Raw genomic sequence first — 23,512 nt, 5'->3', positions numbered from 1 at the left:
GCATCCATGCTTAAACTCTTCTCAAACAATGAAACAAAGAATATTAGTTCCTGGTCCTCAGCATTTTTCAGAAAGTATGCCTGGATTAATTCTGATAGATTCCTTGCGGTTCATTATATTTTCTGGAAACATCTATGAATGTCAGTAGGATTTATTTAAGTTTAGGGAAGTGATGACCTTGCTTTATCTCTATCCTTGACTCTTCTCAAAGCAGAGAGACCTAAAACTCCTCTCAAAAGGGAATATTTTCCATTCTTGGTTAAATCTTGGGAGATGCCTGAAGTGTCCAGAGAAAAGCAGGAAGTGGAGGAAATATTGATTCATTGGGAAGAGTGATCCACAGCAGTACATTCCACAGGGAGTCCCTGTGTTTTCTGGGCTAAGTTTTTCTGCAATCAGAGGAGGGTAGAGAAAGAATTATTGGTCTATGGACAGTGGGGTTTGGGCGAGCCAAAATATAGTTTATTTTGCTATAATAAACTTCCTAAAGGACTCTACTCCACCTGCTCTGGCTCAACATTTCTGTTGTCTTTGTTTTTGTTATATATTTTTTTTTTCAGTTATTTTGATCCCAGACGGATCAGACATTTTCCCAAGAATTACCAAATAGCTGGTTGTAATGCTATTCTCAACTTTTCCCTTCTCTAAATTCAGCATAAATATATGCATAAAAATATTTATCATTTATTTTCTATATGACCAAAACTTACCAGCAGTTATTTGGGAATGTCATAAAACAAATGTTACCAAGTGGAATATAGGACATTGTGGGATTGAAAATTTCCACATGTAAAGTCAAATTCTGAATCCTTTGTCTTGACAGTGTCCAAGTTGGTCTCATATTCTACTTTCAGGAAATGTCTTGTTAATCTTTGATCCTTATGAGGATATTTTAAAAATTTAAGAAGTTTTTCAAAGTTATTGGGTGGTGGGGTGACACCAACTTCTTTAACAAGAACAGAGCTAATATAATAAAAGCCATCAGGTTTGGGATATTTTATGAAAATGTTTAATTCAACTGTTTCTTTGGAATGTAGTAGTCATAGTTTGGAATTTAAGTTACAGTTCAGTTTTATGTGGTTTTTATGCTACTCAGAGTCTTAGAATACAAATGTCATTTAAAGTTAAGGCTTTGCTGTTCATTTTGAAACAACAATTTACAAGTGTCATATTGTCATAGAAAATAAAAATTTCTGTAAAAAAAATTTGCACAAAGTTTTATGATGGTACAAAACATGAAGCAATAATATACCAGTAAAATGAAAACATTTTACTACAGAAAGTTTTATAGATCTCAATAAAGAAAAAATATGTTATTTTACACCTTTAAAAATTACGAAACAATCTAAAACAATATAAACTGAACATTTTGTAACACTGCCTTTACAAATTAATAACTTTATAAACATATAATTTTTAAATATATTTATCAGTGCAAGATACTTTAAAATTTAAAGTTGCAGTATCATTTTTCCTTGGCTGAGGACAACTTTGAAGTCTGTTGCCTTAAAAACAAAATCAAGTCTTACTTAATGCTTTTCTCCTAGTATGATTATAACAACTGAATGAATGCCTCTGGGAACAAAAAAACTATTCTTCTTTCCCGGTGATCGATACTTTCCTGGAACCAAAAGGCATTCTCCATCCCATTAAAACAAGATGAATGGGACTGTGGCGTCCACAATGCAAATGCGACTCCCAACAAATGTATCTGAATGAGCCCTGCAGTAACATTCCTGCAGGAAAGGAGAAAGATCTAAAAATTCTTATCCACACATGGTGTGACAAAAAACACACCAAAACAACCAAATTATCTTTTGGTTCATTAACATGCTGCCTATGAGATATTTATTTCTTTGTGTTGTTAGGGGCTTAGGTCTTGCCAGCCCTAGGCAGGCTTTTTCTTTATGAGCCACTGGAAGTTTCTAGAAGCATTCATTCAAGTCGATTTTTTTAGAGTTGCTTCGGATTGGTTTTTGTCAAACATTTGTTTTGACTTTAGGTCCCCCCACCCCCACCCCCTTATCTTAAAATACTCTGCCCCCAGACAACAAGATTTATAGTTTCTTTCTTAAATTAACTGTTCTCTTTTCCACTTCCCTTGACTGACTCAATATCAAAACAAGAAGGTTCACAGGATCATTCTTGCATATTTGGATGTAAAAATTTCATGTTTTTTTTTAGATATTTGGAAGATTTTATTTCAGTCCTTCCTTTAGGTCTCATTTGAAAGCCAATTAGTATTATTTCCTCCCTCAATTTATCACTATCTTCCATTAAATACAAACATTCTATCAAACCTCATTCTGATCAGAATAGACAGACAAATGGCTTAAGGAAAAAAGATACTGTCACTTTAACCAGTTAACGAGAAAACCAAAGTTAGACTTTGGAGGGCAAAGTTAGGAATTTCCCTTATTTATTTATTTTTAAACATAAAGTCTAGTAAAATTGTTTGCCATTACCAGCAGGTTAAAGCTGCAAGTTTCTTTTCTGGACAATGGCAAATGCTTAAATTCTAGGAGAGAAAAAAAGACAAGAGGAGAGAAAGAGCAAAGAGTTTACATTTGAAAATACATTCCATATGAAAGAACAATAAGAGAGAATATTGCAGCTTTATACAAAAGGGTCAAGAGACATGGAATTGAACTACAGACAAAGCAGAACAATTAAGCCACGTTGCCAAATCTTCAGAGCCCTTGCCTTCCCGGGGGGCTGACGTCTCACACTAAAATATACTTTCTTCTTGGTCAGTGGGCCACCAGGTTTGATTAAAGGGTAGGGCTTTCACCAGTGAGAAACAGAGTGGGTCGTTAATGTAACACAATGAACCAGTACAAACAGAAAGGCACTTGAGAGGACATAGACTAGCCAGTGCCAAGGATTTTTGTCGCGGTTGTCAGCAGTACACCCAGTTGCCAGCAGTGTTTGGTGATGGCACAGTTTCCTGTTTGGAGTTCACGAGCACGAGACTTAGTACAACACTGGAAAACATCAAGAAAATTTGACGGTATTGCTTCGTAAACAGAGCTGACACACTATATCGGTACTGAGGCTACAGTACTTTCAAAAGAAAACACCCTAATCCTTCTTTGCCTATGCACGACGTGGGCAATTATACACAAGAACAACTTCAGGAGTCCACCGAAATGCAGTTATGCTAATATATTCTGGACACTGGGGTACAGGTAGCATGTCCATCAAAAGGGCCCCACTGAATACACTTGGTGCCAGCATCTTGGATTTTGCACAGTTTCTGAAAAGAATCCATCAAAGGAAGAGGAGAGAGAGAAAGAGAAGGGAGAAGGGGGAGTGGAAATGAATCATTAAGTCAATCATACTTGGTCTCAACACCAGCATCTGATCATTCAAATTAAACCAACAGAAGAAAGCTGACTGTACATGATTCCGATTGTTAACACAGCTCACTTGTTCATGTCTGTCGGCCATACTCATTGAAGCTCCTGAGAAAAGCCTGGCTCAGTGTCATCAACGCACTTCCCAGCCTGTACAGTGAAAGCAGATCAACAGTTCCCCAGCACGCTCAAAGTAAGTCCTTCCACTTGGATTCTCCGACTTGTCTTTTCACCTCCGTCCGCCTTCATGCCTCTGAATATGTACTCTGTGTATTCAGTTTGTCTTTTTTCAACTTCACACCGTCCACGAGTTCAAAGTTATAGTTCTCCAGGGCTGACAAGTTTCTTTCTGACATCCCATTGTGCCAACAAGCACAGTACAGCACGACCCCACAGACAGCACCCAAGAGGACCCCCAGGGCACTCATAGCTATGATGGTGATAAGGATGGGATCCAAGGTCTTCAGCACATTGCCCGGCTTCCTAGAGATGTTCTTGTCGCTTTCTCCCTCGCCTTCGTATCCTGGGGTGCTGCCTGGGGATAAAATAAAATTGACTCCATGAGCACCACGGATGGACCAGATGAGAGCAGACAGAAAAATCCAGAAAAAGAAAAGAAATTAGAGTAAATTCCAGGCTCCAGTTTTTGCCTGTCACCTTTGACTGGTTGTTGGGAGTGAGATGTGGGAGGTGAGGGTACTGGGATTGAGGCAGAGATCTTAGCACATGGAAAGAGAGGATTCTGCATCAACAGTGAGGTTTATGTTCTAATCTAATTCAGATTTCATGCAGTCTCTGTTTGCACTAGATTGTAATCTATGTTTATCATCCTGGGCCAGATACATGGTCATTACACTTTGGAAAATACTCAGTCACCATTTGTCTAGTCTGTGTGTAGGGGGGAGGAGTGGGTTGGGGAGGGGTGTGTTAAATGTTCCCTGTGCATGTCTCTGACTACAATCCAAGGCACAAGGACACTTTTAGTGTTGAGTTTCCAAGAGCCATTCCCAGAGTCAGGCTCAGTTTACCTATGTGTTTATTCTCCCACCTGGGAAACTGGCAAGTTAAACAAGGTTTTCCCAATTCTACAGCAGTTTCCCTGTAGAAGGACAGATCTTTCAGAACAAGAATGCTGGTATAAAAGGTTTTGTGGCTCAAATCAAGAAACCGTGTCTGTGTCATGCTGAATTGAAGACATTTAATAATCAGCATCTCCACAATGCTGGTAGTTTCACTGGAGACGATCACACTGCTCTGCAGCTGAGTCACTGGGGACATGTTTTCTTTAGAGTGGAACAGGAGAAATTATTAACATGGGAGCTTTGAGCCTAATTACCTGCTACTAGAACAGGACTAAAATGTTAATGTGCAACATGTGTGGTGTTTACTTAATGATGTTCTCATCAACAAAGATTCCAATCAACGAAAACTAAAAATATGAGATGCAAGTCCCTAACCAGGGGAAAACAAGCCTTGGGGGCATATTAATATTCTCTCCCTTGATGAAATATTGTTTTGAAACAGCGTCTAATAAAGTTTATGTCTCTGTGTGGACTTGGAAATGTGTTAATATTTTCAACAGCATAGTGCCATGTTTATTTGTCTCGAGACAAGGTCTGGCTATCTAGGACCACGTTTCTAATGGCAACAGTTGGTGATGAACACTGATGTTCTGGGTGCAGTGCTGCCTGCAGCAGTTATGAGTAATGTTGGGGCAAGTGTCCAACAACCCCCAGAGCCAGCCAGGAGGAACTTCTGGGAATAAAATAACACCAGGCAAAGCCTAACTCTGACCAAATGTCTTGCATTTGATCACAAAGCAATGTTAAATGAAACACATTTTAGAGTTAATCAGACTAAAGTCCAAGGCTACCATCAAATTAGCTGTATCACTTAAGTTTTAGTCTCATCTATAAAATGCAGATAAACATACCCAGTGGAGCTGAGGTGAGGTTTAAATGGGATAATGTATGTGAAGTGCTTGGAACATAATGGTTCCTCAATAAATCCTTATCAACACTGCCATCATCATCACCAACCAGGGTTCCAGTAGAGGAAGATGGCAAAAGATGGAACAAATGCTATAGATTATTCTAGAAATTGGGCTGTAGTCTCTATTTTTAAAATTTTTTTATTTTTTATTTTTATTTTTTGGTACCAGAAATTAAAATTAGGTGCATTTAACCACTGAGCTACACCCCCAGTACTTTTTATCTTTTTTTTTTTTTTTTTTTTTTGAGACAGGGTTTCACTAAGTTGCTGAGGCCCTTGCTAAATTGCTGAGGCTGCCTTTGAACTTGCAATCCTCTTATAAGTTTAGCTACCTCAGTCTCAGCCTGCTGAGCTGCCAGGATTATAGATATGTGCCACTGTACACAGCCAGGGCTCTAGACTCTTAAGGATTTTACCTGCATATCAATGAAACACAAAAAATTGAGTTGGTGTCAAATTATTGTATGAAAATAATCTTCACTAGTCTTCTATCTTTATAATTATAAAATAACAGCATTTCACTTGATTATCCCTCAGCAATAAAGCTCAGGCAGGTAAAGGCCAGGGTGAGCTGCACTTATATAAACCAAGCTGTCATTGAGGCTCCAAAGGTCCTATGGGCAGCTTAGGAAAGGGTATTCTGTGACTGCAACCCAATCTAGTAACTCACTGCCTCAGGCATACATGTTTATTTTATTCAAACTTCTTTGATATGTCAGTGTATTAGAGTTCCAGAGAAGTTTCTTCACAGACATAATGAAAGGCACAAGAAGTTTAAAAATAATTTGTCTACAAAACATATTTACCTGTTTCATCAATTTTAATTTCTGTGTTCTTTTTATCCGGGTCTGCTGGTTCTGATAAGTCAAACAAAATTGAAAAGATATTGGAACTGCCAACAAAATATAATACACACAGCACAGACACACAAATATGGGCACACACCTCAGCTGGGCTTCCTATGGAGTTTTAATTTTTTTTTTTAATTGTAGATGGACACATACCTTTATTTTATTTATTTAATTTTTTTAATGTTGTGCTGAGGATCGAACCCAGTGCTTCACATATGCATGATGAGTGGCCTACCACTGAGCCACAACCCCAGCCCCCCCTTATGAAGTGTTTAGTACAATCTAAATCTACCAAATGACACTGTTGAGCAATACAGAGTCCATGTGAAATGACTGTAAAGTTGGTGGCATCGGGGTGCATCACTCCCTTTGAGAGGTCACATGGAAATCCTGGTAGCATGGCTATCATTAGTGTGTGTTGTTTTAGAGAGAAGGGTAGAAAGACCTAGTTTGGGCATCTGGAATATGGGAAAATCTGGCTTTAGGGAAGAGAAGTGATGTTGTACCTATGGTTACCAGGCTATAGTTTATAGATGATTGTTTCCTAAGTTTGGTACATATTAGTTTGGCTTCCCAAATAGCAAGGTAACTCTTTCATTTTTTTTAATTTATTTTTTTTTGTAATTGTAGATGGACAGCATGTTTTATTTTATTTATTTATTTTTATGTGGTGCTAAGGATTGAACCCAATGTCTCACATGTGCTAGGCAAGTGTTCTGTCACTGAGCTACAGCCCCAGTCAAGCAAGGTAACTCTTGAGGCAAGAGACTGTATCATGTGTATTATCAAAAATAAATAAAATAAAATAGAATTCTCTGAAAGAAGTGAAGTCCCAATATCTTTCACAGTACTGAGTATAGGGGAGAGTTTTGAGCATTTTGTTCATTGCTATAGAATACTGTCTAGAATTTAGAATAATGTATGCACATAATAGGGGCTTTAATAAATTTTTGTTGTATGAATGAATGAATAATTAATAACTAGTTTATACTGTAATATCACCCATGGCTAGATGTTCACGAATATGTATTTGAAGAATAATTATGTAATTATCTTTGACAAGTAAATAAAGTACTCAAATGGAACTCTGGTTTTTATTTTCTGAGGATAATAGCTGCTAGCACCTACAGCTAAGCAGACAAATCACAAAAAGCAAAGGGCTCACAGAATTGTCTTAATCTACACTCACAGTGGCACTTGGCATATAGTGTGTGATCAGTTAAAGCTTGTTGAGCTGAATTAATTTTATTTCTTTGTTTTAGTTTGTGCTCACATCCCTAAAATATCACCAGCATTATTCTCAACTTGGAATGGGAAAGCAACAATATTACATGCACTGTGTAACGATATGAAATACACATTTTAATTGCAGTAGACTTGGACATGGGTGATTTGTAAAACTGCTGCAACTGAAATACTACACTGTATCATTTGTGTGAAGATCTGCAAGGGGGTATGGCATTAAATAGATTTCCTTACACACAATGAAAAACAGATCTGAATTCCCCCCCACACAATTTCTTCAATTGACCCTATCAAATTATTGCTACTTTAGGAATTATATACATTCTATATATTGTATAATAAAAGCTTTGCAGTTGATGAAATGACCAAAAATCTATTAAAGCCAACAGGCCTCCTTTGTCTTAAATTTGCCCAATAGGCTTATTCCATTTTCAGAATAATTAACATCCTATTATATAATGATATATAACAAAAGTTTAAGTGTAGCAAATGGAGCTTAAGACTAATTACTGTGCTATTACATTGCCATTAGTGATGCTATTTGTAATTATATATCAAGAACTAGGGAATATGAATTGGTTTTCTATGTCAGATTTTTATGCATATAGTACCAGACCCATACAGATCAACTCCGAAATAGTAGGCAGTCTCTGAATTCATTTATCCTTCAAGTCATTTCAGCTTTCTTTAGAGTCAGAAACATCTACTTATTTATAATAAAGCAAATAATGTTGGTTTCTGTGATTCATTAACAATATAATCTTATTAAATTCACTGTGATCAAAATTTTCAAAAGCCTGCTGTTTTGTTTATACACTCAGATATTTGGAATTATCCAGATGTCTGAGCTTTCCACTTTTTATCAAAATGTTTGGGTATGCCATATGTAGTTTGTAAGCTGAGTCTTTCTGCTTTGATAAAATCTTTGGAATCCACATTGTTGACCAAGTTTTGGACGCACCAATCAGACAGTCTAAATAAACTAGGTTAGGTCAGAGGCTAGGGTATGGTAGACTGGCTCAATTTTAAACCCATTGCACCAGAATATGCATTTCATGTGAATATGCCTATAGGTTACACTGAATTTTGGTTCTAAATGAGCAAGACAGTGACTATCAATGGCAAGTGCTCTATTGTTTCTACATCAAACCTGTACTTACTTGCACAGTCCTCTTGTGAAATGTGGTTATTAATGCTAATGTCATCCACGGCAATCCCGCCGAGATTTCCTTTTCCGATTTCGCCCTCAAAAATCACCTAACAAAATGAGACCATTTTCACAGTATTTGAATGCTCATCCCAAATAGCAGTGTTTACAAATGCTTGTTCAGCCAAAGCAATGGCACATAAATTAAATTCATGAGATATCGCATAAGCACACACTTTGCTCATCAATCCATATCAACTGCCTGGTGATGGCAGAGAACTTCTCCTTACATTCTCTTTCTATAACACAAACTTTAAAATGGGGGAAAACCAGCAAATAACAGGAATGATATCTTGTGACAGCTCCAAAATAGATAACAAAGAAGCCTCTCCCTTTTCTCCACAAGTTGTTTCTCTTCTTATAAACTAGAAGACTGTGAAATATGCTATGGAGATAATTATCCCTGCAGCAATAGCTCAGGTTTGGGAAATACCTAAAATCATTTCTTGGAAGAATTCCTGCATCTCATTTGCATAACCTTCCAAATATTATCCCAGCTTCCTGAACCTATTTTCCTCTCCAACCTAGGAAAGGGGGTCATACCTGATAGAGTTTCAGAGACTTGTGGAGCAAGACACGCCCTTCCTTCCAGTGGTCTCCTTGGTGCCCAATGGCCATCCAGACTAGCTGATCATACTCCTCTGGCTTCTGGTAGCGCAGTTTGACCCGAAGGGTGCCCACGTGGGAACCAGACATGTGATACCAGAAGGTCATGCAGTGGGCAGAGTTCTGGGAATAGACCACAGGGCTCACCAGGCGGGCCACTTTGCCCTTCTGATTTTCATCAGCTTGGGAATAGATGAAGTTGCCATCTCCTGCTGTGACAAAGAACTGCATTAGGGAGTGTGGCCAAAGTACATGCTCCTTTGTTTCTTTCCTTTCAAGATCCACCAAACAACATTTCTTTTCTAAGCTGAGCATGAAGAACCTAGATATCCCGTGGAAAGAAAATGCCCAGGAAAGGCGCAGAGTTCCTATTCTAAACTTCTGCAAGTTGACATTTGACTGGGGGAAGGCTGCCAAGCCATACTGATTTGAATAGTAGATGTCTGGAATGCATTGTCAAATAGACAAAGCTATGATGCAAGTTGACCTTGGTACCTTTGATGGTAGATTGGAAGCACAATTGTACCCAGACTGCATAGAAAGTGGTCTCACTGTCTAAGAGAAATTTATTTTAATGTGACTTTAAGATCATTTCAGCAGCAACTAGGTAAACACAAACATCAAATGGAGTAGTTTTGATGTCTTCATATTCATCATCTGAGCAGCGGGACTTCTGGTTGGTTGATGATGCTTTGGTCACTATTGCTGCTTGATGAAAATAAAGCTGTGGTTTTGGCAAATAACCTAGCAACTCTTTTTGCTCGTTCTTTTTAAATTTGATTATCTTAGCTTATGTTAATGTTTCTATGAATTTCTTAAACACACCCCAAGAGCCTGATTGTCAACTGTGAGTCCAGCTTCTATTTGATGTACTTCTGGTTCAAGGAGAAGCAAGGTTGCATTTTTTGAGGCTCATTAGAATGTGCCATTTTGGCAACGTCGACACTTGCGGAGTGGTGAGGATTGACTCTTGGCTTTGCTTTTAATTACCCCCAGTGGGAACATTTCCTCCTGCCACCACCTGGTCTAAACACACAACTCATGTTTCACTGTTTGCTCTGCAAATAGAAATCACTGACTCTTATGCCTCACCTGATGTAAGTGTGAATGTGATGCTCAGCCTCAGTGGACAGCAGGATGTTTTGTTTGCTGCCCAGGAGACTTATGTGTTTGCAAGGCACTTTTTCACCATGCATATGTGAGCACGTCCTTGTGTCTGATCACCTGTATCAACAGTGTCTGGGTGGAAGTGAGTGATAGTGGGCAGTTTTCTTTTCTTACCTGACTGCCTACATAAGATCCCTGTCCCCAACCCCCAACATTCTCATTTAAACCAAGTAAATGAAACGAAGGGTGTACATAAGCCAAAACTCTAGCAGGATGTATGATACTGCAGCACATCTCTCTCACTCTGCCCTTGTGGAGGTTCCCTTGTGTTCAAGCAGATTCATTTACTCCTGGGATTTGTTTTGCCCCACTATTTGACCAAGCCATGGTCACCTGCCTGTATGATAGTGCCGTGACTAGATTGGTCCACTGAGATGGGCAGGGAAAAAATACACCCACCCTGCCTTGGCTCCCCCAACCTTCTGGAAGAAGACTGAAGTTGGCAATGCTGCGGAGAGGAAATGCATTATGGAGCCTATTTATGAGCTTATTTTTTGGGTTTAGTTAGGCTAGTTGGAGAACAGGTGGTAGAAAGAAGGAGAGAGTTGGTCATTGGTGGGGAGAGGAAGGCTGCCTGAGAAGTGCCTCACAGCTCTGCCCTGCTGCCATTGTTGTCTTTTAAAAATTCACTCATGTCATTCCTCTGCTTAAAATTCCTCAGTTGCTCTCTCCTGCCTTCTGCCCATCCGGATTTCTTCATAGCACTTGCCTGCCATAAATCTAACTACTGTACATGAAGCATCTGTCCAACCACTCCAACTTGTAACTCATTAAAATAGGCCTAGCTTAGCCAGTTTCTAAGGCAGGACCTCTTCCTCTGACCCCTTCCATGTTCTTTTAAAATCATGGCTCATCTCTGCCACTGAATGCCCCCACTCAGTGACATTGTAATGGTTTCTCTCACACAACTGGACTGTGAGCTCCCCAAGAGCAGGAATGCCCTTCTGTATACAACAGTCCTTCAAAATATCTGAAGCAGGGTGCTTGCTTATAGGATCCCATGGAAACAAAGTCCATGCGCAAGTCCCTTGTACAAAATAGTGCAGTGCAATCTGCCTTCTGCACCCATGAGTTTCACATTCATAAATTTAATTAATCTCTGATGGAAAATATTTGAAAAGAAAACTGCATCATAGTCGAACAGGTACAGACTGTTTTCCCCTTGTCATTGTTTCCTAAACAATATGGGATAAGAATTAGTGACATAGAATTTACTTTATGGTAGGTAGGTATTATAAGTAACCTGGAGATGATTTAAAGTACACAGGAGGATGTTGGTAGGCTCTATGCAAATACCATGTCATTTTATACACAGGACTTGAGCATTTATAGGTTTTGATATCTATGGGGGTCCTGGAACCAATCCCATGTGAATATAAAGGGATCTATGACTATATTTGCACATACCCTATACAATGTCCAACACAGCTTCTGCCATGTAAAAGAGTTACCCCAAAAGCATTTGTCCAATGAATGAGGCAAAGAGGCTGAGCTTTAGGCATCTTCTATAAGGAAGTACATAGTTTTAATTCTTATGAGATCAAACATAGATCAAACCAAGTGGGATTCCTTTCACTATTAAGTAGTAGTAATAATAATAATACCTCAATGTCTGATTTGCAAAGTTCCAAATAGTATTGTTAAAAATTGCTATATACTACCCAATGTCCATCTGTGAGTGTATGTGAGCTTTGTATAGCTCTTTTTATCTAGATTTTTTTTTTCTTGTTAACAAGTTCCTGCCTTTAAGACATCAGGCTCACCCATCTCTCTCAGACGATTGTATTTCTCATGCTGTGGGAGGCTCTTTCTAGTCAGAGCAGACCTGGCACCACAGCCAAGTAAATCTGGGTGGCTGGGAGAACAAAGGAGCCAAATCCTTCTGAATCACACTTCTCAGCTGTTAATCTAAGACGAGCTCTCCTTCTCTGATACTCCAACACATAAAGCGCTGATATTTTCCCTTTCAGGGGTTTTATCACAGTTCTGGGTCAGGAACTCTGTCTTCATTTTCTCAATTAGCACTTTACTTCTGCAAGCCTTTTAGCTTTTGTCTCTGGCTAACATAGCTTTTAACCTCCTTTGAATGTCAGATCCTACTGAGCCATTTTGCTTCACTTTGCATCAATTTTTCCACCATTACTGCCTTCATTTCAGCTAATTGCATTTAGTTAATTTGATGCCATTTATATGTACAGTGCCATTTACAGTCAAAGTATTTTAAGTTTTCTAAAACTGCTTGTCTTAAGATTCAATGGAAAGTGTCTCAGAATTGAAGAAGTCCAATTTTATCCAATTTCCTTGTCATTCTCATTAGGCAAGGAGGTAGCCGTGGTGGAAGGAGGCCTATTCAACCTACTTAATGGTTATGTTCACTGAGAAAAAAGTGAACAACAAAATGGGAAATGCATGAAGAGCCCTGTGCCCAGCCGTCAGCCCACAGACCCAGTCAACTACTCTACCAGTCCGGAGAGAACTTAATCAGATTTCTCAGCATCTCCAAATGCCCCTCTGGGGTACCTTATGGGAAGCCATTATTTGAGTAAGCAGTCTTCTGTATCACTGAGTGGAGTAGGAGTTTGGGTTTTGTTGTAAGTGTGTTTATTTAAGTGTAGTTTGTGGTGTGTGTGTGTGTGTGTGTGTGTGTGTGTGTGTGAGAGAGAGAGAGAGAGAGAGAGAGAGAGAGAGAGAGAGACTGAGAGAGACTTCTTGGCAGGAACCTACTGATTCTTTATATGGTACCTCGAAGTTATAAAAGTGATAAAATGATTAGGAGGGGAACAGGATGGAGGTGGAAAAAGAGTTCACTGGAGCAATGTCAGCTCTCTTTGTTTTCTAATTCCTTCCTTCCTCACCCATTAATCTTAGGAGAAAAATAAGGGATGAGGGGGGATGGGTTGTGAGCTGGGGTGTGGTAAGGTTCCTACATGGCAGGAGAAAAGATTTAAAAGTCTTGCCCCAGAGAATAAGAATCTCACCCATTTTGTAAGCATTGGACTGGCTTCTTGCTTCTTTAGTTGTAAAATCAGTGAAAACACATAATGCCTGGACATAAAGTAATCCAGAGTTGGGAATGACAGAGATAAATAATCCAGAGTCAGGGATGATAGAGAAGAAATAAGATTCTTATGATGTGATTATTGTTGAAGGAGAGGTATGCTCATATAGTGTTCACTATTTCATTTTTTTGCAGTTGAATATGTTTAAAATTGTTTCAGTAAAAAGTTCAGAAAAAGTGTAAGACGAGAATGAATTCACCTATCCTTTCCCAGTTTGCTGCTCTTAAAGGAGGCTAGTCAGTGGCTCAATTCAATCGTATTCTTATTATTTGCCCTAAGCTCTTCTCTACCTGGGAATGAGAACTTGTTTATTCAGAAAATTAGAAAATGATTATAGTATTTTCTAAGGCCCCTAAATTCACAGGTACCAGACACCCCCAACCCCCAGTAATATCTTCTTTTACCAAAAAGGATTTGCAATGCCCTTAGACCATAGTGCCCTCCCCTTTACCTGTATGATCCTGAATGGGTCCTGTTTTGCTGGTGAGGACACTCCACTTGAGCTGTACGTGATTGTCATGTTCCCAGTGACAGAATGTCTTGTGAGAGCCCCAGCCAAACTCACAGTTAAAACCATATGTTGGAAACTCTTCAGTGGGTGGAAAGGAAAAACAGAGACAAGCAGAGAAAGACAAATTTAATCATTCAGGGTCAAAAAGGCCTTTTATACGATCACGAACAGCATGATTTTTATAACTTCACATCCGTTCAAAAATTCTGGGAAAGCCACAAAATCCAGGATTACCAAGAAATCAATTGATGTATGGAGATGTCAAAATGTTTGCAAAATCCCATTTAGTATTACTATTATTTTGTATCCAGCTTTAAAAAGATTATGGACTGCCTGTCAAATTGGGTTTACATAAAACTTCCAGGAAGGCTACTTTCCAAGGCACGTATATTACATTTGCAGCATTTTCCTTATTTCCACAGTATTTAACATGAAAGATATTCTGTTCTTGAGGATGAGTCATATAAATTGATATCCATCAATGAAAAGAATGTTATTAGAGATAGACCCCCAAATCTCAAAAACCTAGAGATGAGGATTGGTTGAATGCCTCACCCTGGTAGCTGTCTGTTTGCACCCCACCAGCTGATGTTTCAGGCCTTTAGTGTCAGTCAGGGTAGAAATCTTTGCAGCATTTTCTTAAGACTATTTTTTCCCCCTGAATTTCCATCAGGTCAATTAATTTAAGAATAAGTTTCTGCTTTTTTAGTGAATTTCTAAATTTGCATATAAATTGTTCGCTCCACTTAAAACCCCAATGCAAGGTCATGAAAAGCCAAAGCACATTAAAATAGGCACCCATTTTAATTTTTTTTAATCTTCAGAATGCTTCCTTTGGAAGCTGAAAAGAAAGCATGAATAGATTCACAGGAATGATTCAACTCCTGGGTTTTACAAGGTGCTGACTATGGTTGTGTGCTAAAACTCATAGCTTTATTCTTTTATTCCTCCTTTTTGAAAGGAGCTAGACATTTTAAGAATGGAAAACAGAAAATCATTGATACTAGGAATTTATTTTGGTAAAAAGTAAGCTAGCAATAAGGATAATTCTAAAGATGAAATTCTCATGCTCTGTCTGTCCCACACTCACCTCCCCCCAAAGGAAGAGAAGCATACAAAAGGGCTATTTTCTCCAGGAAGGAGGGCCTTTGCGTCTCCTTGAGTTCAGGCAAGCCACAAGATGGCAGCATTGAAACGGATAGAAAGATGAGGGCCTCTAGCCAATTGAACTTAAGCCTCAAAAGAACTGCTATGTACAATAATGGAAGTCTGGATAGTGCTGCCTTAGGGTCAGGCTGAGACCAGATCTCATTTTGAGTCTTTCTTTAACTTGCCCAAGTGTTTAACACAGATTTTCTTGCTTTCCCCTCTGTGTCTGGTCTCCACTGCCCCTCCCCCCACTTTAACAATGGCCAAAGGAATTTTAATGGAAAGATTTATTAAATAGATAAGGATGATTTACTTCACATTTCTGGTTTCCAAGGAACCTTTTTCAAGGCTAACATCAAATTTTGGAAGGAACCCACTATATGGATAGTTAAAAATGAACAGGATGGATTCCCCAGTATTAATGTGACCTCCCAAAGGGTGGACAGGGCCACTTTGGAAAAATGCAGTAAGCCATGAGATGTTTTTAATGTGAGCATGGTCAGTTAGTGCAGAAGGGCTGTGTTTTGCAGCTATAGTGTCATGGGAGAGGTGTATTTCGTGTCTAGTCTATCATAACCATGAAACAGGTCTCCTTAAGGGATGAGAAACTCTCCTCCAAATTGACCACACTCTGGTGCAACAAGATGAATTGTGCAGAAGAAATAGTCCACTAAACAGTGAAAGAATGGTTGAGCAACTTCGGATGTTAACGTCCATGGCCGTGGAATGTACTGTTGCATAATCTCATATTAGAGAATGTTAATATTGGAAAATGTTACTGTAAGTGCCGTTTTGATTTTTCTCCTGAAATGTACTTTATGAGACCCATACATACAGGAGGGCAGAAAGCCATTACAGCACACACATTTCTGATTCTATCTGCCTTGTTAATACATTAAATTTATACCACAGTGCAGAAAACCACATTGTCCATTATTTTGACTATTAACATTCTAATTACATGAAGTATATGAACTTGGATATTCTTGTAATGACCAGAGAAGGGAACAGCTTTGCCTGGAAAGATAGTTCTAGCATTTCTTATCACTGCAGCGAAGGGCATCTTTATCTTCCAAAGGCCTTTCCAATCCTGTGAATTTAACTAGGAGAACTGGTCTGTTTTTTTTCTACTTTACTGGTCTTATGTCTTCTTGCCTTGCTCATATAATTGATGGCCATCTTGTTTATTTAAAAGAAATGTTATTAAATCAATGCATTTTGTTGGGGAGGGCAGTGGAATACGTAGCTCAATGTTGAGAATTCAGGCCAGAATAGAAAAATAATTAAATACACAAAATACCTGTAAACATTTATAGGTAGGAGAAAAGGAAGCCAGAAAGGGAGGAAGAGACAAGCCTAGAAGGAGAGAAGAAAAAGGCAGAGAAAGGACAAGAATAAAAGGCAAATGGACAAAGGGAATAAATATATAGGACTATTGACCTTTAAATTTTCAAAATATTACTAGGGCCCTGTAGCTGCACACAATTCTCATTAAATTCAATAGGAATAATCTGGCTAAATCCCTTCTTGACTCTTAAAAATAGCAGGAAATAATATTCTGAACTTAAAACGAATTTATAGCCCCTGTAAGCACCAGCTGCGCTTGTTGAACCTATCTTGCCCGCAGATGAATCATTAGCACCATATATGCACAAGGATTTAATTTTTAAATCTGGCATTCAAAGCTTCTATTGAGTAAGTTCACTGCTTGCACATAGACTGGTCTTTCAGCCCAAACAAGTATAGGTGCCAAGGCCCATGTAATCATGGGTTAAGAACACGCTGTGGGCTGCAGGAGTCTAAAGAACTCTGAGAAGAAGAGCCCTCCCCAAAGAGAGCCGGATTAAAAAATGCAGGGTTCTCATCATTTTCAGGAGGAATATTAATAGGCTTTTCTGCATCTGACCAGAACCCAGACAGTATATGAATATTGTGTGCCCACTGAGTTTATTTTAATGATAAGAATCCTCAAAATGAAATCATAATAACTTTGCCTGAATCTATAATGGCTCCAGCAAAATTGAATTATAATGAAAGTTTAGGGGTCTGATCTGCAGCTGCTTGTGAAGATGTCAGAAGAATCTGAAGTCCGCAGAGCAGCATGAATCAAGGTATTGATTAGATGAGTCCAGTCACTGGGTGAATACCCCAGAGTTAGACAGCAACAGAGGGGACCCCGACGCAAAGCCTGCTTAGGTCCTTGTGAAGCTTTCTGAGAATGGACTTAGCCGGAAGGAGACAAGGCACAGAACGCTTCCAAAAAGGGTTCAACAGTCCATTAACCACCAAGGAAGGCTTGGAGATGAGATTCATAACACAGACAATGGAAAAACAGGAAACCAAGACCATTTGTAAAGGGCTGTGGGCCAACTGTGAAATTCCAACAATATCCGACCACCCCTATCAGCAAGCGGCATGGTTTGAACTGATCTCATTCAAATGGTGGAAGTAATGGGTCTTGCTAGTTTGTGCTGTGTACACCTGCCCTCTAACCACAGCAGACCCTAGATAAGGAGTCTGCCTGGCCCCCCCTTGGTGAAGCCATCCCACAAGTGACCTTGAGGTCATGCACAAATCAAATGGGTTACCCAAATCATTCCTGCTCTGATAATAGAGACCTTCCACATTTAGAGAGGATTTCCAGTCTCAGAATTCGATGTAATTTTCCATTTTCTCCACAGCTGTGGTTCACTTTCATTTAAAAAAAAATCCCTACCATTTTTAATAGGCAAGAAGAGAGATGAGATAAAACAAACGAGTTGGCAACTTCACAGTGGCTTTAATTACTTCTCTGGGAAGAGAAGAAACTAAAACAACAGTTAAAATGCGGGTGACATTATCAGAACTCCATTTATTCACCTCGCTCCTCTTCCTGATTGCAGAGAGTCATACAGAAAGAGCCACCTGGCAGTCACTATCACTTCTCCACAGAGAACCATGCTGAGGGCAGAGAACTCTCAGGAAAGGTAGGAAGCCGGGAGGGAAGAAGCAGCACTTCCCTCCGCTTCCTTTATCAGGGGTGGCTGCACAAGCCCCAAAGACCACATTTTATAATTTGAAAAGACCTGGGTAAGGCTAAGAACTTTCAGAATTTAGGTGCTTATTCTTCTGCTAAACCTTTTGGTGTCTGGGGATGTGTGAGCCCCTTGGCAGCAGGAATTTTGTCAACCTGAGCATACCAAGGGAAATCTGGGATTAAGTTCAATGGAAAAAAGAAGTTTGTTTTGCAGTTGAATCGGGCCAAGAGTGACAGCGTCCTTTAAGGAAGCATACTAATTAGAGCGGCCCTTTCTACTTTCTGCCTCGCTGGGGAGTGTCGTACTGTTGAGGAAACATTAATACACACCACACGCCCCATTAATAAATGACTGTGGAGGCCAAGGCTGACTGAGCTTCAATAAAGGAAATGGAAGAAGCTGGAAAACTGACCTGTTCACCTTACTCTAATGATTAACTTTAAAGTATTTAAAACCTCTGATTGCTTATACTGACTGTTTCCCTTCGTGAGTGCCTGTGGGGAAGAATGTCACAGAATACTAACAAAAAAAAAACAAAAGAGACCTCGAGGGAGGCCACCGAGTCACTGTGGCACTGGGGCTGGCCACTGATAAACAGCACCACCAGGGCTTTAAAAGTCATTAGCCTTTTCTATTAATAAAAGGATGAGGGGGCTGTTCCTGAGGGCGCTCCTCTTGGTTTCCTGAGCCCTGTTGCGTGGCACGCCCACTGCAAACGCTGTTGTACAACTGCCAACTCCGTGGCCAGCAGAACTGACAAACTTTGCGTGTCTCGGTTTTGCAGAATTGAGATGAAAATAAATAGTCAGGCTGCTGCTTGTGAGAGTTCCTTTTCCTGTAAGTTTGCAAACACAGTCCATGTCCTAGATGTGCTGCGTTTAAACAAAGTATGTTACTCAGTTCCTTCGGTTGAGAGCTGGGATTGTCACCATTTGGCAATTACTGATGGAGAAGGAAATCTCACTCCCTGCTGCATATACATGTGGATGAAAGGAAAGCAGTATTTATGGCTCATGCTTGGAGACCAGATGCTGCATGGCATCTCTCCTTCTAGGACTTTCAGGGAAACGGAAAACACAGAGCACAATGATGCATTATTTTGGGGGGACACTGGAGGAGGCAAATGGAATCTACCACATTTTATCATTTATTTGGTACCTGATTGTATCGTGCTGTCTATTACTGTCGGCTTTTCTGTGGTCAACACAGTGGTACCACCTGGAAAACAAAAGAAATAACATACAAAAATAAGAAAATGCAAGATAATGTGCAGCTATGTATGTTTACATCAATCAGAGGCAAACATTTGCTACAGAAAATCCTTCCTTTAATTCCAGCTGTAACAATTGTTTCACTGAAATCTTGCCCACCATGATTTCAAATGCAAATATCATTACTTTTCACCTAACACACTTGTGTTTTAAAATATTTCACTAAATCAGCAAACATACATTATCTAGATTTATGATGTACAACATGATGTTTCAATACACACACACACATTGTAGAAAGGCTAAATCAAGCTAATTAACATATGCATTACCTCACATGCCTATTCTTTTTTTTTTTTTTTTTTGAGGTGAGAACACATAAAATCCATTATCTTAGCAAGTTTCAAGTATTGAATATATCATAACATATTTCTTTGTAAAGCATGAGGAGTTTGAGACTTTGTCCCAATGGCGTGCACTGACTCCCAGGCTAAGTGCAACAAACAGTTGCAACAGTGAAAGGCAAGAGCCTCTGAAAGTCCTGGATGACTTTGAGTATCTTGACCTAGACCTCTAAGCTTCAAACAGTTTCCAAGGTTTCAGATGTATGCCTGTAGGGGCATTGCAAGGCTAGTCTCCACAATCTATTTAGAAATCAGAGGCTTCATGTAGATGGTAATTGTTTCTCTTCTCCCACCCCTTTCTCTTTCTTTTTTTCCTTTGCTGCTGTAGCTGTTTATTTTTCTCAAGGACAAATATTCCACCCAGTATGTGGTTTGGAGAAGCGGCAGGAAGCAGCACAGAAAGGGGAAGGAGATAAATGTTTCTTCACATCCCAAGGAACTAGAAGCTTGAACAAATAGTATCCACAGTATTGTAAGCTCTCAATGAGTTCGGATTTCTTTGGAATTCCTGGTCAGGGGATAGGCACCACCTTATGGAGACTTAACTTTACCTCCCCCTTTCCCACATTTCAGCTTTTCCATTTTCTACACACCATCAAACCTCTGTAATGTTCTTAAACTTGCCCAACCTTAAGAATGACCTTGATTGCTTGTTGCAATTGCAGTTTCCTCTCCACCCATCCTTTCCAGACATAACTAGGAACCAGACTCTCTAGGGGTAAGCCCTTGAAGTTTGTCTTTTTCAATGATTCTCAGATGAGTCTAATAATCCATCAAATTTAGGAAATGGTGGTTTGCTTTTTATCACTTAGGTGCTTAAGAAGGTTGTTTCTACTTAAGTGTATCTGTCATGCAGATTATGGTTGGAGGAAATCTTTTATTCTAAAAGATAAAGTACTGGGCCAATTCAGGGTAAGGGCATGGGGGTGGGCCAATGACTTATGGGAAATTTCAGAGATAGTTACAAGGTGTTATAATTATGCACCTTCCAACAGTATTATTCAATAAAGATTTATTCAGGCCAAGCTTATCCTGCAGATCCCACAGATCAGAAATCACGTTATATGCTGATATCATGAATACAGAGATATAAAACTGTGCTCTTGGAATGGTCTAAGATTTCTAAGTTAATCAATTATAGCACCAAGTCACGTTTACCCCAGTTCTCCCAGTAAAGATGCTGCATGAATGGTCACACGTGTGCATGGCCTCAGTAAGGCAGGCACTAGGAAAAAAGAGTTATATATATTATGGGTTAAGAAGGTGAGTCTATAATGGTAGAATTGGAGGGAGGCCAGAATACATTAGCATTCTGTTCCCAGTGGTCTTAGAGGAGAAAGATTCAAGGTGAAAATTCACTTTTATATCCGATATGCATTATCAGTTTTGTTATAGGTTAGGAGCCAAATTCCACTGTTGGGTACACACAGCTCCAATGTGAAATTTGGCCTCCTCATGCCTTTGAAGCCAATTGTATTATCTAATGACTTCAAAGGCATTTGCAAATAAGTAACTTCAGGGGTAAATTTTCACCTTAGCAAGCAAGCATGGTAAAGCAAAGGCTCTCCTGTTTCTACATACTGGGTACAGCTCACCCAAAATTCAGTGTTGTTAATAAGTAATGAGCATTTTTTCTAGAGTATTTCTCCCTCTCTACACAAATAGGTCACCCCAGGAGGAGAAATTAAATAGACATCATCTGTGTTAAGTAACTGAACACCACCAAAGAGAGCTTTGGTCCCAATTTCCACATTCCCACCTATCAGGGTTAAAGTGAGAATGCTCTTGATTTGGTTTTATTACACGGAACATCCAAAGTTAAAGCCCTGACAGAAAAGTCTGAGATAATTAGCAAAAGGGATGAGGAATGGCATGTGAGCACAGAGGTGCAGTTTTTAGATGTAAAAAGGTGCTTGGGTTAGGTGAGGGTTTTAATCCTTGAAAACAATTCATAGGAGTACAACCTTTTTTTGAAAAAGAATAGCACATAGCTTCATAAAGCAAAATATGCTTTTACAAAAGGAAAAACTGACCTTGATGCAAGAAATGACTGTGAAGCATGAGAATATCTTTTAAAATTACTTCTTGATGAGGATGTGGGGTGGGCATTATCAATACCATCAGAGGTTCTTAATGTATGCATATATTCATAGAATAGTTGTTGAAACAAATATACTGGTGTGAGAAAACTTCCCCCCATTGGTAATATGTAAATACTAATAGAATTAAATTTTTCTCTCTCGACTCAAGAAACAATCTTAAACATTGTAGGTAAAGCAAAACCTTGTACTTTTAAAGGGTTGTCAGTGTTTCCACTATAAATGACCCATTTTCTGTGGTTTGTGACTCCCCGCCATACACAGTTTGCTCCAGGCTAACATACTTGCCCTATTTCATTCAAAGGCTTCAGTTTCAATTGATTCAGTCATGAACTAATGCAAAAAATGAGAAGGTTGTTTGTTCTGATATAAGGACTAAATCTGAGGCTTTGTTTCTAATTGATATTAACTGACCACTTTAGGGTTTATGAAGAAAAGAACCCCTCAAAAAGAGGGCAATTGAAAAGGGTATATTGTGATTCTGGGATCATTCCTTTTTATGAGGAATTTCACTACAGATGTGTGACAAGGTCTATATAATCCTGAGGTTTGTGAAAGAGTGTTACAGTAATCCTGGGAAGGTTCCACAGGACCTACTCATGGAATGGTAGTTTTTTACATCAGGGTTTTCAACTTGAACTTGACATCTGACATAGAAAAATACCTCTGCATTAGTTAATTTTCATGGCTTGTGGTTACTTATATGTAATATTTATAGTCAAAAGCTCATAGCAATGTAATGCTTATTGGTTATGTGAATGTAAGTGATAATCCTTGAAATCTGGGGAGCAATGGCTTTAGGAGGTGGGATTAAAAGGTAAACCCAGTTCATAGGACACTAAATTTTGGGGAAATTTTTTTTAACCCTTTATTTCATTTTGGAGTGCAGAGTTCTCTGACTCCTGAGAGAAGAGCTTCTGAAGTAATTGGAAATGATGGGACATTCCCTGAATTTTAAATGAACATAAATGAACATATAACCTGGCTCTTCCATAAAGTTACATGGTAACAACTTCAGTTTTGACCATGGAAATTAATTATGTGGGCTATCTGAGTCTATTTTGGGCAAAAATACAGACTTGCACTGAAAGGTTCAAGCTTAATCTAACAGGAGAGTCACATGCTCTACAAAACTGCATTTTTGACCCAGGTAGCAGTTATGGTCCCATGATACCTTTTGCAACAATTGAGAGCAAATTCTAGCTCCCTGGTCAATTCCCAAATCCTGTTTCCCCACTTGCCTAATATTTTCCTCTGCCATTTCAAGTAAAAGAGAAGGTCACTTTCTAGCTTTTACGGTTGTAGAAATTTGGGGTAATACTGGATTAATTATGAGGCATTCAGCACACACCATCTCTGAGATATTTGCTAGTGGTGGTGGTGTGCAATAACAACTAATTCTACCTTTGTAAATTTTCATGTAAAATGATTTATAGAATCCTCCTCACTTAAAAGTTGCATTTCAAATATAAGCCTAATTGAATCAATTAGTTAGATAAAGCTCCACTCAAAAAAAAATATTGTCCTCATTAGGAAAAGAAAATGAACATTTTGAAGAGTGTAGCTCTGAATGGGTGTACCACGTTATGGCAGGAGTTAGGGTCTGAAGATGAGTATTTGTTTAGCACATTCAGTCTT

The 23,512-nt window shown here is 39.0% G+C and overlaps 1 protein-coding gene across 2 annotated transcripts in view; it reads right to left on the bottom strand.

Annotated features, from left to right (window-relative positions):
• Positions 1-993: 993 nt before the first annotated feature.
• The window catches only part of Nrp1 (neuropilin 1), a 141,534-nt gene continuing 119,015 nt past the window's right edge, over positions 994-23,512 (bottom strand). For both annotated transcript variants that reach the window (XM_027928649.2, XM_027928652.2), the window contains exons 12-17: positions 19,319-19,378; positions 13,935-14,072; positions 9,195-9,466; positions 8,605-8,701; positions 6,155-6,205; positions 994-3,891 (exon numbers count right to left, since the gene is read on the bottom strand). In XM_027928649.2, coding sequence (XP_027784450.2) covers positions 3,602-3,891; positions 6,155-6,205; positions 8,605-8,701; positions 9,195-9,466; positions 13,935-14,072; positions 19,319-19,378 — 908 coding nt within the window. In that variant the 3' untranslated portion in view covers positions 994-3,601. The remainder of the gene's footprint in view (positions 3,892-6,154; positions 6,206-8,604; positions 8,702-9,194; positions 9,467-13,934; positions 14,073-19,318; positions 19,379-23,512) is intronic.

Source organism: Marmota flaviventris, chromosome 12 (genome assembly GCF_047511675.1).
Source record: "Marmota flaviventris isolate mMarFla1 chromosome 12, mMarFla1.hap1, whole genome shotgun sequence".
Taxonomy (NCBI): Eukaryota; Metazoa; Chordata; class Mammalia; order Rodentia; family Sciuridae; genus Marmota; species Marmota flaviventris.
Note: the sequence above shows the minus strand (reverse complement) of the source record. Positions and strands in the feature narration are given on the sequence as shown.